This window comes from Haliaeetus albicilla, chromosome 28 (assembly GCF_947461875.1).
Source record: "Haliaeetus albicilla chromosome 28, bHalAlb1.1, whole genome shotgun sequence".
Lineage (NCBI taxonomy): Eukaryota > Metazoa > Chordata > Aves > Accipitriformes > Accipitridae > Haliaeetus > Haliaeetus albicilla.
Window position 1 is genome coordinate 2508930 of NC_091510.1, and position 12983 is coordinate 2521912.

The following is a 12983-nucleotide window of genomic DNA, read 5'->3' on the forward strand; positions in this document are numbered from 1 at the left end:
GAAATCTGCAAAGCTTCAGTAAAAGAACTGCTTGAATTTGGATAAGGGGAGGCCCCAAAGACTCCCTAAATGTTAGTTGTTGAATGCCGTATTCCTGTATAGGAAAGGAATTGGTGGAAATGCTCATCACAGTAGCATCAGGCAGAAGGGTGCCAGACGAGGTGGACTGACTTGCACGAAGGTTTCCTTGTGACTGAGGGAAATGAAGTACTGGAGTGCCAGCTTGCTGGACTCTGACAGTACATATCCCAACATGTGTACTTGGAAAATCAGCTACGTAGCAACATTGCAGAACCCTTCCAGAGTGTTTTGGGACTGGATCAGTCTGCCTACAGGTAAGACTACCCTAAGAATGTATCAAGCTGTCTTCTCGTTAATTTCGAACATGTTAATTCAGATTTTAAGAAGATGCAGTATGTCTATGGGAAGAATAATCAGCCCCTCAGACAAAAAACCAGAACAAGTTTACCTTTATGTAGAAGATTCTTGAAACCAAATACTATTTGCTAGGCAGGAGGGATAGTTCAAAGAGCTATATCAAGATGCTTGAACTGTCTGTATGAGACCAATATGTGACTTAAGTTTCACAGCTAGTACTTGCTTTGGCTGTAGACAAGTTTCACAGTTCAATTTTGGAGAACAGACTTCTTCAAATGCATGGGCTTTTTTCTTATATTCACTGGTAATAAAAGATTATGCCTGCCATTATATATGCAAGTAATTTATGGATTGGTATAAAAATGTCACGTTGTGTGAGTATTTGTAACTTCTAACTACTCAGTGATGGGTAGAAAATACAGAACTATGGTAGTCTAACTACTGCTTTTGTGTTGCATCTCAGATAAACAATACAAGAATATTTGCAAAAGAGTGAAAAATGTGTAAATAAAGCAGAGAATGTGAATGTAAAGAAAGATCACAGTATTAGAACTGTATCTGAATATAATATGTGGATTGGAAATAAGTTCCACAAGGAGAAGAAGCAGATATGAAGGGAGGAAGTGAACAGAAAGTAGACAGTTTACTATCTGGCTCACACAGCCAGAAATCTGATTTTGCATTTGTTTGTTTATTTATTGAATGTGTTTGTTTATTTTTTACATTTCAGAATTATAAATGTTATTGTTCAATGGCAAGATACCTAAAAATTGTGGGCAAACTATTTTGATGCCTGTGGTAATATATATTTTATATGAGATCCAGTCAATAGCTACCCAGGGTCTTTTTATAGGTTCTGGGTGACAGTTACTGTATTATTGGTGACATAGCTAGACCATGCTCCATGAAATGCTACTGTTTAATATTAAAAATATGTTTTCATGGGTTGGCAAAGAAATACTAAGAAATGTAGTGATCAATGAAGCACTCCAGAGTGCACTTCTTACATATCAGTGGCTACCCAGTTGTTTTCCAAAATGGAACCTTTAATTTTTAGGTAAAGTTAGCATAAAGGGAATGTCTTTCCCTCATTCATTGGACTCATTGTCCAGTTATACCTTGTTCAAGTGTTTTAGGGATCAGTAAAGGACAGAGAGTGAAATATCCCCTTTATGCATAGAAGGGATGCCATCCAGAGGGACCTGGACAGGCTTGAGAGGTGGGTCTGTGCGAACCTCATGAAGTTCAACAAGGCCAAGTGCAAGGTCCTGCACGTGGGTCAGGGCAATCCCCAATATCAGTACAGACTGGGGAGGGACTGATTAAGAGCAGCCCTGCAGAGAAGGACTTGGGGATACTGATGGATGAAAAACGGGGCATGACCCAGCAATTGCAGCCCAGAAACCCAACCATATTCTGGGCTGCATCACAAGAAGCGTGACCAGCAGGTCAAGGGAGGTGATTCTCCCCCTCTATTCTGCTCTGGTGAGACCCCCCCCGCAGTACTGCCTTCAGCTCTGGGGTCACCAACACAAGAAGGACATGGACCTGTTGGAGCAGGTCCAGAGGAGGGCCATGAAGGTGATCAGAGGGGCTGGAGCACCTCTCCTGCGAGGACAGGCTGAGAAAGTTGGGGTTGTTCAGCCTGGGGAAGAGAAGGCTCCGGGGAGACCATATAGTGGCCTTCCAGTACCTAAAGGGGGCTTATAGGAAAGACAGAAAGACTTTTTACTAAAGCCTGTAGTGACAGGACAAGGGGAATGGTTTTAAACTGGAAGAGGGTAGATTCACATTGGACATAAGGAAGAAGTTTTTTACGATGAGGGTGGTGGGACACTGGAACGGGTTGCCCAGAGAAGCTGTGGATGCCCCATCCCTGGAAACATTCAAGGTCAGGTTGGACGGGGCTTTGAGAAACATGAAAGATGTCCCTGCCTGTGGCAGGGGGTTGGACTAGGTGATCTTTGAAGATCCCTTCTGACCCAAACCATTCTGTGATTCTGATTCTATGATTCCAAGTATCCTTTCTTCCATGCACATGACAAGTTTGGGTCTGTCATCATAACACAGTTTTGAAGGAACTGCTCTTATTTTGATTCATGTGGAATATATCATACCAAAGTTAATTTGTAAGAAGGCTAGTCCAGGGTTTCTGCCATATCTGCAACGCATAAAAAGAAATAAGCTTTGCAGTGCAGGGATGACTTGTTGCAATCTAGAAAAGGCACTGTAAATCAGCTTCCTCCAAATGCTGAGGAGCAGCTGAGGCTTACGTATCTGTCAAAATCTACGGTCGATTTGTATTTAGCAAAATCAGGTCTTCTGCCTGCTATGTATCCAGTACTCGGTCTCTAGTGTAGTTAAATGCCCATTAGCTTAACTTTAAATTAGCCCAAAGATGAGAGTGAGAAAAAAATTATATAAGACAAATTACTTATGTATTTTGCTTTTCTGGGCAGTTTTGGCCACTAGCAGAGACACTGAACCAATGAGTTAGAGACCTTTGATCTCACTTCGTATGGTCACACTGATGATTCTTGAGAACCACAGCCTCCATTCAGATTCTCTGGCGTGTTTCTGAGGAGCAGGGTCTGCTCGGTGCTGAGCACAGGCTTCGCGGTGCAAACCAGCCCTTCCTGAAGTTGCTACGCGTGAAACGAAACGCATCCTAAAAGGATGCGGCGGGTCCACGCGTGACACGTGGGATGACCGGTGGAACGATAATTGAATCCTCCTTTATGAGAAGAGGGAAACGCGTCTCCCACGTTATTACCGGAGAACAATAGCACCGTGTGGGGACATAAAGCGCCGGGGATGGCGTCGCAGCGATCTGCTGGTTGCCGTGGCGACGGGAGTGGGCCCGCAAATCCAGCCGCCCGGCTGCTGAATTGGAAGGGATAAGAAAAACACAGCCCACTTCCCATGCGAAACGAATTGCAAGAACGAGCAAAGGAAGAAAAGAAAACTGTCAGCCCTTCATCAGATGTTCTCTTATTTTTAGAAAGGGCTTGAAGAAAATGGAGGCCATCTCCGCTTACCTCTTGGGCTTCAGGGGCCTGGCTACTAATAGCGTGGAAATAAATCACAACGGTTTGTATAAGAAATATCACACGTAACAGAAATCTCATCTGGGTGCCGTGGGAGACGACAATACCTTATTCAATCCGGCTATTCGTTGTGCCTGCCTTAGCAAACAAAATCTGTAGGAATACGTTAAAATGGGTCTCAACATAACGACTGTATTGAGCAGGCAAGCCTGACTGCGTATTTTCCCCACACCCTTTTAATTTTCACCTAGAGAAAGTTAGTGTATTCCAGTTCCTTATTAGCTTACAAGCTCTGTTACCTTTTACCCTTGCTTCACCACTGCAGATCAAAAGCAGCACGGTGGAACGTGAAATGCATTTAAACGTAGCAAATCAGTGATGCATAGGAAACACCATTCATTTTCCAGTAATTCTCATTTTGGGGAGCTGCTTCATATTTCATTATATTTAGTAATACCGAACAAACCAGCAAGTTCAGTTGACCTAAAAGCCTCCAGTTACTAGCAGGTAGGTCCTGAAAATAGTTTGGGCACCTGAAAGTTAAGCAGTGCCTTCATTTTGCAGCGCACAGAGCGGACTTCGAACAGCCAGGTGAGGCCTCCGAGACAGTATTAAAAATGCATTTAGCCACAGCAATCGCCGCAGCGAGCATCGCCACACTTGACTCTACTGTCCCCATCTCTGGGAGTGGGATCCCTACAACTGAATTAGGCCCACAGGACCCTGCGTAACTTAATAGGAAGAGAAAGGCAATTAAGAAAGGGGGTTGCAATGCTACACAGAGGAAGCAAGTAAGATACTCCAAAGCAGGAGTTATATCTGAAAGTTTTGCCTGCCTTTGCAGCCCTGCGTTAGACACCGTTTGGAGGCTGGATTTCCCCTGCTGCTCCCTGGATCTTGACACCCAAGTCGTCCCTTTGAATGAGGACAGCTGGCTCACTGTTTTCTTTCAAATAACAGCAGTATGCACCAGAAGCATGAGTCTGTAGCTCAGAAGTTAGGATACTTGGTTGAAAGAAATAGAAAGTCCTGAATTTTTAGCTTTTTCTCTGCTTTTTATATTTGGCAGTCACTGGATGTAAACCAGAAACATTTCTAGCAACAGCACAAGAAGATTGATTTACCGCAGCCAGCTGTCACTGGTTTAAAGGATAATATTCCTTTCTGGCTCACTGACTAAACTTCACAGCAATTTAGTTTCAGCAGGACCAGTGAACGATTCCTCCTCAGTCCCAGAGTCAGCTGTTGCATAGCTTGCTCTCTTTTTAAGAAATTCAAGTTTCAGAAAGACACGTGAATCTGATCTCCAGCCTTCTGCATGAATCCTGTAATGGCTGGGCTGTGCGCTAAGAGAGATAAAGCCATTCTGCCTCCTCCTGTCACTTTTTTAAGAAAAAGCAGCTGCCAGTTCGCACCGTGCTCCTGTGTTTCTGCCTTGGGCGTGCTCTGAGACTTCCTACCAGATCAAGCTCTGATGGCATCTAAGAGGAGGTCTTACTTTTTTAGCCTCACGCGAAGGTCTGACGTGGTTTCCCAGCTGCTCTGTCTGCTCAAACACCGGCCGGCCCAAAGGAAAAGCCGCCGACGTGAGCGGGGTTCCGCTGCAGGCAGGAGAGGAACAAGGGCTTCTAAGACCTCGGTTGTAACTTTAGGGCATAAGCGTGTCAGGGCTTAAGTATTTTCCTGAGCGTGTGTTTTCCCTGCTGCAATTTCACAGACCCTTTCTGTGAATAACCTATTTTTAAGATGTGGATCCTGCCCAGAATTTTACAGTCAAAGTCTTTGACTCTGCATTTTGTCCTCTCCGGCCTGATTTGGGTGGCTCACATTTTAAACAACATGACTGGGGTTGATAAAAATGTGAGGAAGGAAATACTTCTGTGAGACATTTTGGGAGGTGAACAGAGTTTTTACATTTATTACAAAAACACCAGTGTTAGCTCCAAGGTTAAACAGAACTCCATGTTACATGCAGAGCAGGTATTCAGCATTTTTGTTATGTCTGAAAATATCGTGTTTGTCCCCTTCTGCACTCCCCAAACTTACACACTTATTGGAGAAATGAATATTTTTCCGAGAATTTAGAAGTCTGTTAATTAGCTCACAGTAATATTGATTTTAAAGTGGGTCCTTTGAGAAATTTAGCATCTAAGCTAACTAGCATTTATCTCAAGTAATCTGAATAATGGTACAATATAGACTCTCTGGAATTTTCATTACTCAAATGAAGTGAAATTATCTTCACAATATACATTCAAGACATTAAGATGTAATTTAGGTAAGTATTAATAATTATTTTATTGAATTGTTATGACTAAATAGGCAGAGTTGGGTCAACAGCGTTAGTAATTAAGTGGGCCAAGTGCGACATCAGAGGTAATTTTTTCAATTGCCACCTTATCGGTGCAGCTAATTTGCATGTGACAATTGTGTTGGTTGTAATGAATCAGTGCTACAAGGAAGAGGGGATTAAAATAGCAGAAATTCTTCCTACAAGGATCCTTGTCCCAGCTATCAGTATAGTTTAATTATCACTGTACTTTAATTAACTATTACTGTTGTGTGAAAGGTCTGTGACTATATGCTCATTTGAATATCAATAGTTGAAAAGCTTTTGATGGCAGTGGTTACTTGAGGTTCACTTCTGGAAGAGCTGAATGTGAACCAGAGAGAGATCTTTAAAACTTAGGTAGAGTGGGGCTCAGGTCTGTTGGGACTCCTTTTTAAACTGACCCTACTTAACATCACCTTCTATCTTTATTCATAGTTTGCAAATTAGGGCTCTGAACTGCTATCGCCCCACTCTTAGCTATGAGTGAAACGGCCTTTTTTAGTCAACATTTCAATAGCAGTTTATGATTACTTCCTGATGAAATGACAGTAACATAGAAAACTTTCTTCCAGTTTTCTCTTTGGTTCTGTGGGGTTTTTAATCGCTAAGGAAGTCGTGAATGTAAAGACTGATAATAGAGCAAGGTGAGGACTGAGAATGACTATCAGCATCAGTAGTTTAAAAGCAAAATAATTTTGGAAAAATGTTATCAAATTATTATTTTGCAACATGCTTGGTCCTTTCTTCCTAACATATTTTATAATCAATCTCTTTCCCCCAAGGCAAAATTTCATGCTGCTGCAGGGGATTTTTCTAACATAGTCTTGTCAGGTTTGTAGGTGAAATAACAGTTTCTGCAGTATCTCCAGGAGTCTGATAAATCGTTCTGACCTGAAAGTACAAGTTAGGCGTTTCACTCAATAATCAGACGTACAGATCTTGTTTTCTTGTTAACAGTGGCAATACTAGTGAGAGGCAACCTTTTCACTCATACTGAAGCTTGCTAAATTCTGGTCGTTTGCCAGTTCTTGTTTGGAAATGAAACATGTGACACATTGCCTGAAATTTCTGCCCTAATAAGAGGCAGTGTTCATTATTGAGAGCTACATTTCTCTAGTCATTTCTTGCAAGTCTCTAAGAAATAAAATCTTTTAACTTGTGGAAAAGCTGCGTTGTGGTGAAAATTTATAAACCTTCTGGCATATGATTTAGACAATGAAAAAGAAAAGTCCTGCTTATTCAGTGTGTCCTTAACTACATTATGAGAAGTCTCTAATTTGTTCCCAGACAGAGGACAGTTTAGATATCAGCTATTTCAAAGGGATGCACTTTGGAAGGATATTAGGATTAGGTGGGTGAGAAGCAAAGCCATTCAGACTGAGGAGGGGGCAGTTTTAAGTGAGCTGCTGAAGATGAGCTTCTTAACAGTCCTTGTTCCCATTTGTACCAGATGCCTGCTCCCTTCCTTCCCAGTTATGCACTTGGGGTGGAAGGGGTAAGAAAGAATAGAGCTCTGGTGCTGTTGGTCTCAGTTTTCGATCTCTGACCTCAGACTCCAAACACGTATAAGGGAAGAACATCCCCAGCGGCTCCTGCCGTGCTCCCACCTCTCTCATCTGCGTGGCAGGAATGATGGTGCTCTCAGATACTCCAGCTAAGCGGACCGCCTCTCATATTCTCTTTTTTCCTTTCTGCACCAGGTCATATTTCCAGGAGCCTTGTAAGCCCACATATGAGACCTGTTGCCCCAACTCCATTCAGATCCCCCCGGCTGTGCTCCTGCAGTGTCAAGTCTCAGTCAGCCAGGGTGAGATTTGGTGCAATACGCATCGGTAGAGATTTTGGCAAGGCCCTTTGAACGCCCACCAGGCCTTATCTGTGATATGCATACACCAGGTGACAGAACCAAACATTGGAATTTTTCACCATAGGTCTCCAGCACAGAAAATATATGAAGGAAGATTAAAAACATAGGTACAAAAAGGGGGCAATGAAAAACATACAGTCATGCCTGCCATCCTAATACGTTCTTCCAATCACCGTATTTTATTATATTCAGGGACAAATCTTCAAAGTGCTTTTGCTCCTTCAGGATGTAGAATTGGTCTTTTTTTTTAAGAATCTTGAAAGTTGTTCTGTTTTGACAGTAAATGAAGTTGTCTACAAGTTCATGAATCTTATGCTTTGATTGGATTTTAGATGTTCTTTGAACTGTTTAATGTATTAAAATTAGGCTATTTGTAATAGAGAGAGTAATTTTTTTTGCTATAACTCTGACATATTCCAGATTAAATTGTTTTCTAAAGATTCCGTGTACATATATCTGTACTTCCATACATTTGGAATCTGGTATAAAGGTCTAATCCAGCATTTGGAGGAAAGACTGTATTAACTTCAGGTAGAGAGTGCCAGAGGTGATTTTGTGTGGAACAACCCAAATAAATGCCAGTAAAATCTTTATCTCATACTGTACCATTACGTATTTTGTTCTGAACTTATTTATAGGAATTATCTCAGATTTTGGCAAAATTTCTGGGTTTTTTAAATTGTGTTGTTTTTCATATGCCTCCAGTCTCCCACATGCAGAGTCGTTTTTCCTTCCTCCTTGAGCCCAACTGTTCTGTGAAACTACTGCCTTCTTACTCAGGAGATTGGCTTCCTGTATGTGCTTACAGGGAAAAAGATGATATTCCTGAGAGTTGTGTAGAACCACAAATCCTTGGGGGTGGGGGTTAGCCACACTTTTTTCCTAAGTGGAACTTCAGAGGCAGGATCTTTCTAATTCATAAGTAAGACTATCTCTTATGCATTAAGAAGACGGGAATTTCAACAGTGTAAGCTGAACTGAATGAGAACTGAATCTGTCCTAGTATAAGCAATTTTGATTTATTCCTATTGCTTTAATTCCAAGGAGTAAGTTTTCCTTCCAACTAAGTTTTCCTATACACTTAAGAAACTACAATATCACAAAGCCTCTTATGTTTTTATTACATAATAAAAGCATAATAACCCCAGTAGAGATTGCTGTCCCATATTTCCTGTTATAAGAACCTGGTTTGTATATAAGCATATCAAAGTCAAATCTTTGCACTCAAATTCTCTAGGTGTCTACTAGAATAATCTTTTTGGTGAATGTTTCAGCTAATATAGCTCAGCTCTTTTTAAGGCTGAAGTAATGTGAAAAGGCACTCTTGCATTCATATTCATTTTAATTACATTTACCACGTCATCTCAGTAAAGTTAATTGAGGTTAAATTTGGCCCAGCTTATAATAAGTGTGTGCATGGCAGCTAAGAGCAGGGGGAGAATTTCTCCTCTTCCCTCTGATCTGCTGCAGAAGGAAATTAGGTTTTCCTCACTCTCAACACAGGACCCTGTGGAAGGCGACTGGAGGAGTGCAAGAAGAGTAACCAGGTAAAAAAAGAATCAGGGACTGGGATTAAAGGGAGAATGGGAGCAGACACCAGGGAGACAGGAATACAGGGAACACTTTCTTTCTCTTCGCAGGTATGCCTGCAAAGCAGACAGCAGCTTCCTGTTACTATCAGTTTTACTCCTCTATGTTAAGCAATAGGGGCTCATGCTGACTATCTAAAGTTTCCTGGTTTGCTCTTGTGGAAAGACGAAGAGCTGGTTTAGCTCCATGGCAGGAGACAATGAAGTCTGTTTTACAGGAGAGATGAGTCTCTGCTACTGTTGGCACTGACGGTAACACACAGCAAAAGCTCCAAAACCTGAGCACATTGAAAGACCAGGTTGTTGTCTTCTTAGACTGGGGACAAGGAGGCAACATGAATTCCAGGCTTTCCTGAGTTTTAAATATTTGATTTTGTAACCCTGACATACTTTAAAAAATGTATAATACCAGCTGCAAAGAAACAAAATATATGAACTAATATATAAGGAAAAAACAGTAGTAAAGAATTAATAAAATAATGCTTTCTCTGCTATGCAGCAACTATGTTCAAATAGACAGGATTTTTCCTGTGCCTAAGTGTTAGTTGATTTGGGTTTTAAACATTGCAATATTTGAAGCTGGATGCCAAGGTGACTGACACCAGTAAACAGTGTGTAGTAGCTCAGTGGTGAGTACACCATGATTGTGCAACGTTATCCAGCAATGAAAGGTGAAATCTGAACAACAGTGAAAGGAAGTGAAAGCTGTAAAAAAAATAGCTGCATTTATTAAAATGAATGAAAATGTATAGCCTTTGTTTTGGACGGGATTCTCGGTTGGCTCAGTTCCCTTAAATCCATTCATTCTAGCTATTTCCAGCAGCTGGAGAATCCAGCCCAAAATGGAAGTTTTTTTCTCTCAGTTCTTCCTGTAAGTTTACAGCCTCCTTTAGGTTATTTAAAGGAGAAAGGAAGAAAGGGGAAATTAGATGTTGTATTTGTTTACCAGGGAGCTGAAGGGGGTATTAACCCACCTCATCACTATCACTGTTTGCACAGCCTGTGCTGCGCGCACTCTTACACCGTGTGATCCACTGAAACCGGAATGATTGCACAGCTTCTCCCTTTGGAGCAGGTCTCTGCCTGCCCCTGTTCGGAATGCTGCACGCAAAAACTTTTAGGATATGATTTGCAGACTTGTAGCCCTAAATCATACCACTTACTATGAAATATAATTTCAAATGTAATAGCTTTGCAAAGTTTCCATGATTGCCTTAAAAAGACATCCCCTAGATTTTGCAGGATACTCTGCAGAGTAGCACTTGAGAGTCCTCAAGAGTACATCTGTAAACTAATCAGTCCATCTGAAAAGAGTGAAGATTTAGCAGCTGAGCAGGGTGAAGTATTGCATATTCCAGTGTGCTCTTTGAAAGAAAGCTATGTTGCTGGGGGACAGCAGCTTTGATACTCAGAAAGAATTCATATCCATTATTAAGCCCTGATTCAGCAAAGTATTTAAGCATGTTCTGTTGTGCGCCTATTAGCTTTTCATTTGGCTGCTGCTTAAAAGCTCTACTGAGTCAGAAGCAGCAAGCCAAATGGAAAGGGGGAGATGAAGTTTTCACGGATTTGCTCACATAAAGCCTATTTCATGATGATGTTAAATGAGTATGAATAATAAGGATTCTTGCTTCTAACAAATTAGTGTCATGAGACTCCAACAGGGGTAAGAGTTCAAGACAGGTCATCTGGTTTTTGCAGGTTTTGTTTGCAACTGTAATAGTTAGAAGCTTTTTAAAAATAAAATAAATTTAAACAAAGCCGAGGTTTTGTCTGAAACAAGGTGGTCTAAAAAAGGAATACAAGCTTGCCAGCCTACTTTGAACCATCTTGATTTGATCCCTGACTGCAGCTACTGTTGTGCCTCCTGTGATTCCAAATAGTCACTGCCAGCTAATCGAGTACCTTAACCTTCAGATGCTGAACTTACTGTCTGGGTTGCGCCAGACTCCTTCAACTTAGGAGACGCGTTATCCTGTTTGTGTAGCTGTATGTCCTCTCCTACTGCTAGCAGCTCCTAAGAATCGAGGCTTGAATTGTGGAGGCTTATTTTATGGACTCTTGGGGGCAATTGTTTTGTGTATTGTTTGAACTGATGGTCTTCTTCAGCTACTTGCGTGTTAGGAATTATTTGACCTGCCCACGAGCAGGGAGATAAGAGCAGCGACAGGTAAAGTTAGGATTGCACTGGTACAGTTAAATTTAGGGGGATGGGGACTGTATGGGGTTTGTTGATACCGCTCCCTTTCTTCACCATTTTACTAACAATAATTTTATCCTCAACCACTCTGCTCATCTTATTCTGTGTTAAGTATTTTCCAGTCTGGAGAAAAATGAGCATCATGTATAGCTGGGTGAGGTAGGAGGGGAATTGAAAAATGATGAGTTTCTGAACATTTCTGTAGTCATGTCTTTGGTTCCAGTCAAATGAAGGAAGGTTCACATCTGGTATTTAGCTTGAGTGAGAGCTACAATTTCTCCACTGGCAATGCTGCCAGCAGTATAGTAGTTGTCCATGAGTTCAATCACCTTCCACCATGTTTTGTCATCATGAAAATGAACGCAATCATCAGTAATTGATGATTCTTGTCAGGTACTATAAGTGAAGCAAAGTGTTCTTTTTTAGGTGCAACAGCAGGTCTTGTTTCAGGCTACTAAAGGCATCTGCTATTTTTTCATTTTTATTCCACCTTTTTTTTTTTTCGTTTGTAGGGAAGCAATGTAATGGAGGACCAGGATCTCTTGGAAATAGGAATCCTTAACTCTGGACACAGACAGAGAATACTCCAAGCAATCCAGCTTCTCCCAAAGGTACAGTTTCTGTTATTATCCAAGCAGGGGAACTAACACCTACAGCTTTCACATTATTTAAAACACTTCTTTGAATGGAGATAAACATAACTCTATTGTTTTTGTAGACATGCTTTTTGCATATGCAAATGTGGCATAAAATAATGTCATTGCATTGGACTGTATAGATATAATTGAGAAACAAAGCAAAGGAGAGTAAAATCTGTACTTTGAAGTGATGGCTGTTTAGAAGGTATTTTGATTATTTTGGGCTTTTCAATCTGTTTATAGATTGTCATTACATATGTGTAAATAAGGCTGTCGATGAATCCCAGATGCCTGTCTTTACATAGCAGTTGGCCTGGAAATACTTTGCCCCTTATATAAGTATTCTTAAAAGCCTTGGATGAAACACTGCTTTCCTAATACCTGCCTTTCATGTAAGATACGGAGACTTCCTGCAGGCTTCATATTTGATTTGCTGCTGTGTACATGAATCTTGCTTCTCAGCTGCAGAGTGAATAGCTTGCAGTCATTTCTCCAATCATTTTTGGTGCTAGCTGATTTAAACTATGGATTTTAAAATCAGTGATAGAAAGGGATTTTTCTTATATTTTGCGTACCAGAATATATCAGTGGAGGCTTCAAATAGCATTCCAAACAAGAGAGATAGTGAGCCTAGCGTGAAAACCTACTATTTGATTTTGGAAAGCTGTATAAGGAGGAGTAGACACCAGTAAGGCTCAGAAGGCTGCTACATGTGAAGCAGATACTTAGTGCAAGGTATCAGGGCAGGAATAAAACCTACTGTAAATTGCATGGAGTGTCCTGGGACCAGCATGTGTAGAATAACTGAGGTAAATAGAGATTAGTCTGCTTGCAGTTTGATAATGTTGGAGAATGAGAAGAGTTATTAAAGGACTACTCAGTCTAGAGCATGAGGCTGACATTGCTGGAAGAGGCTTTTTCATGCATCAAAA

The 12983-nt window shown here is 41.1% G+C and overlaps 1 protein-coding gene across 9 annotated transcripts in view; it reads left to right on the forward strand.

Annotated features, from left to right (window-relative positions):
- Positions 1-12983, forward strand: part of ANKS1B (ankyrin repeat and sterile alpha motif domain containing 1B) — a 427100-nt gene that overhangs the window by 247468 nt on the left and 166649 nt on the right. For all 9 annotated transcript variants that reach the window (XM_069773749.1, XM_069773747.1, XM_069773753.1 and 6 more), the window contains one exon: positions 11926-12024. In XM_069773749.1, coding sequence (XP_069629850.1) covers positions 11926-12024 — 99 coding nt within the window. The remainder of the gene's footprint in view (positions 1-11925; positions 12025-12983) is intronic.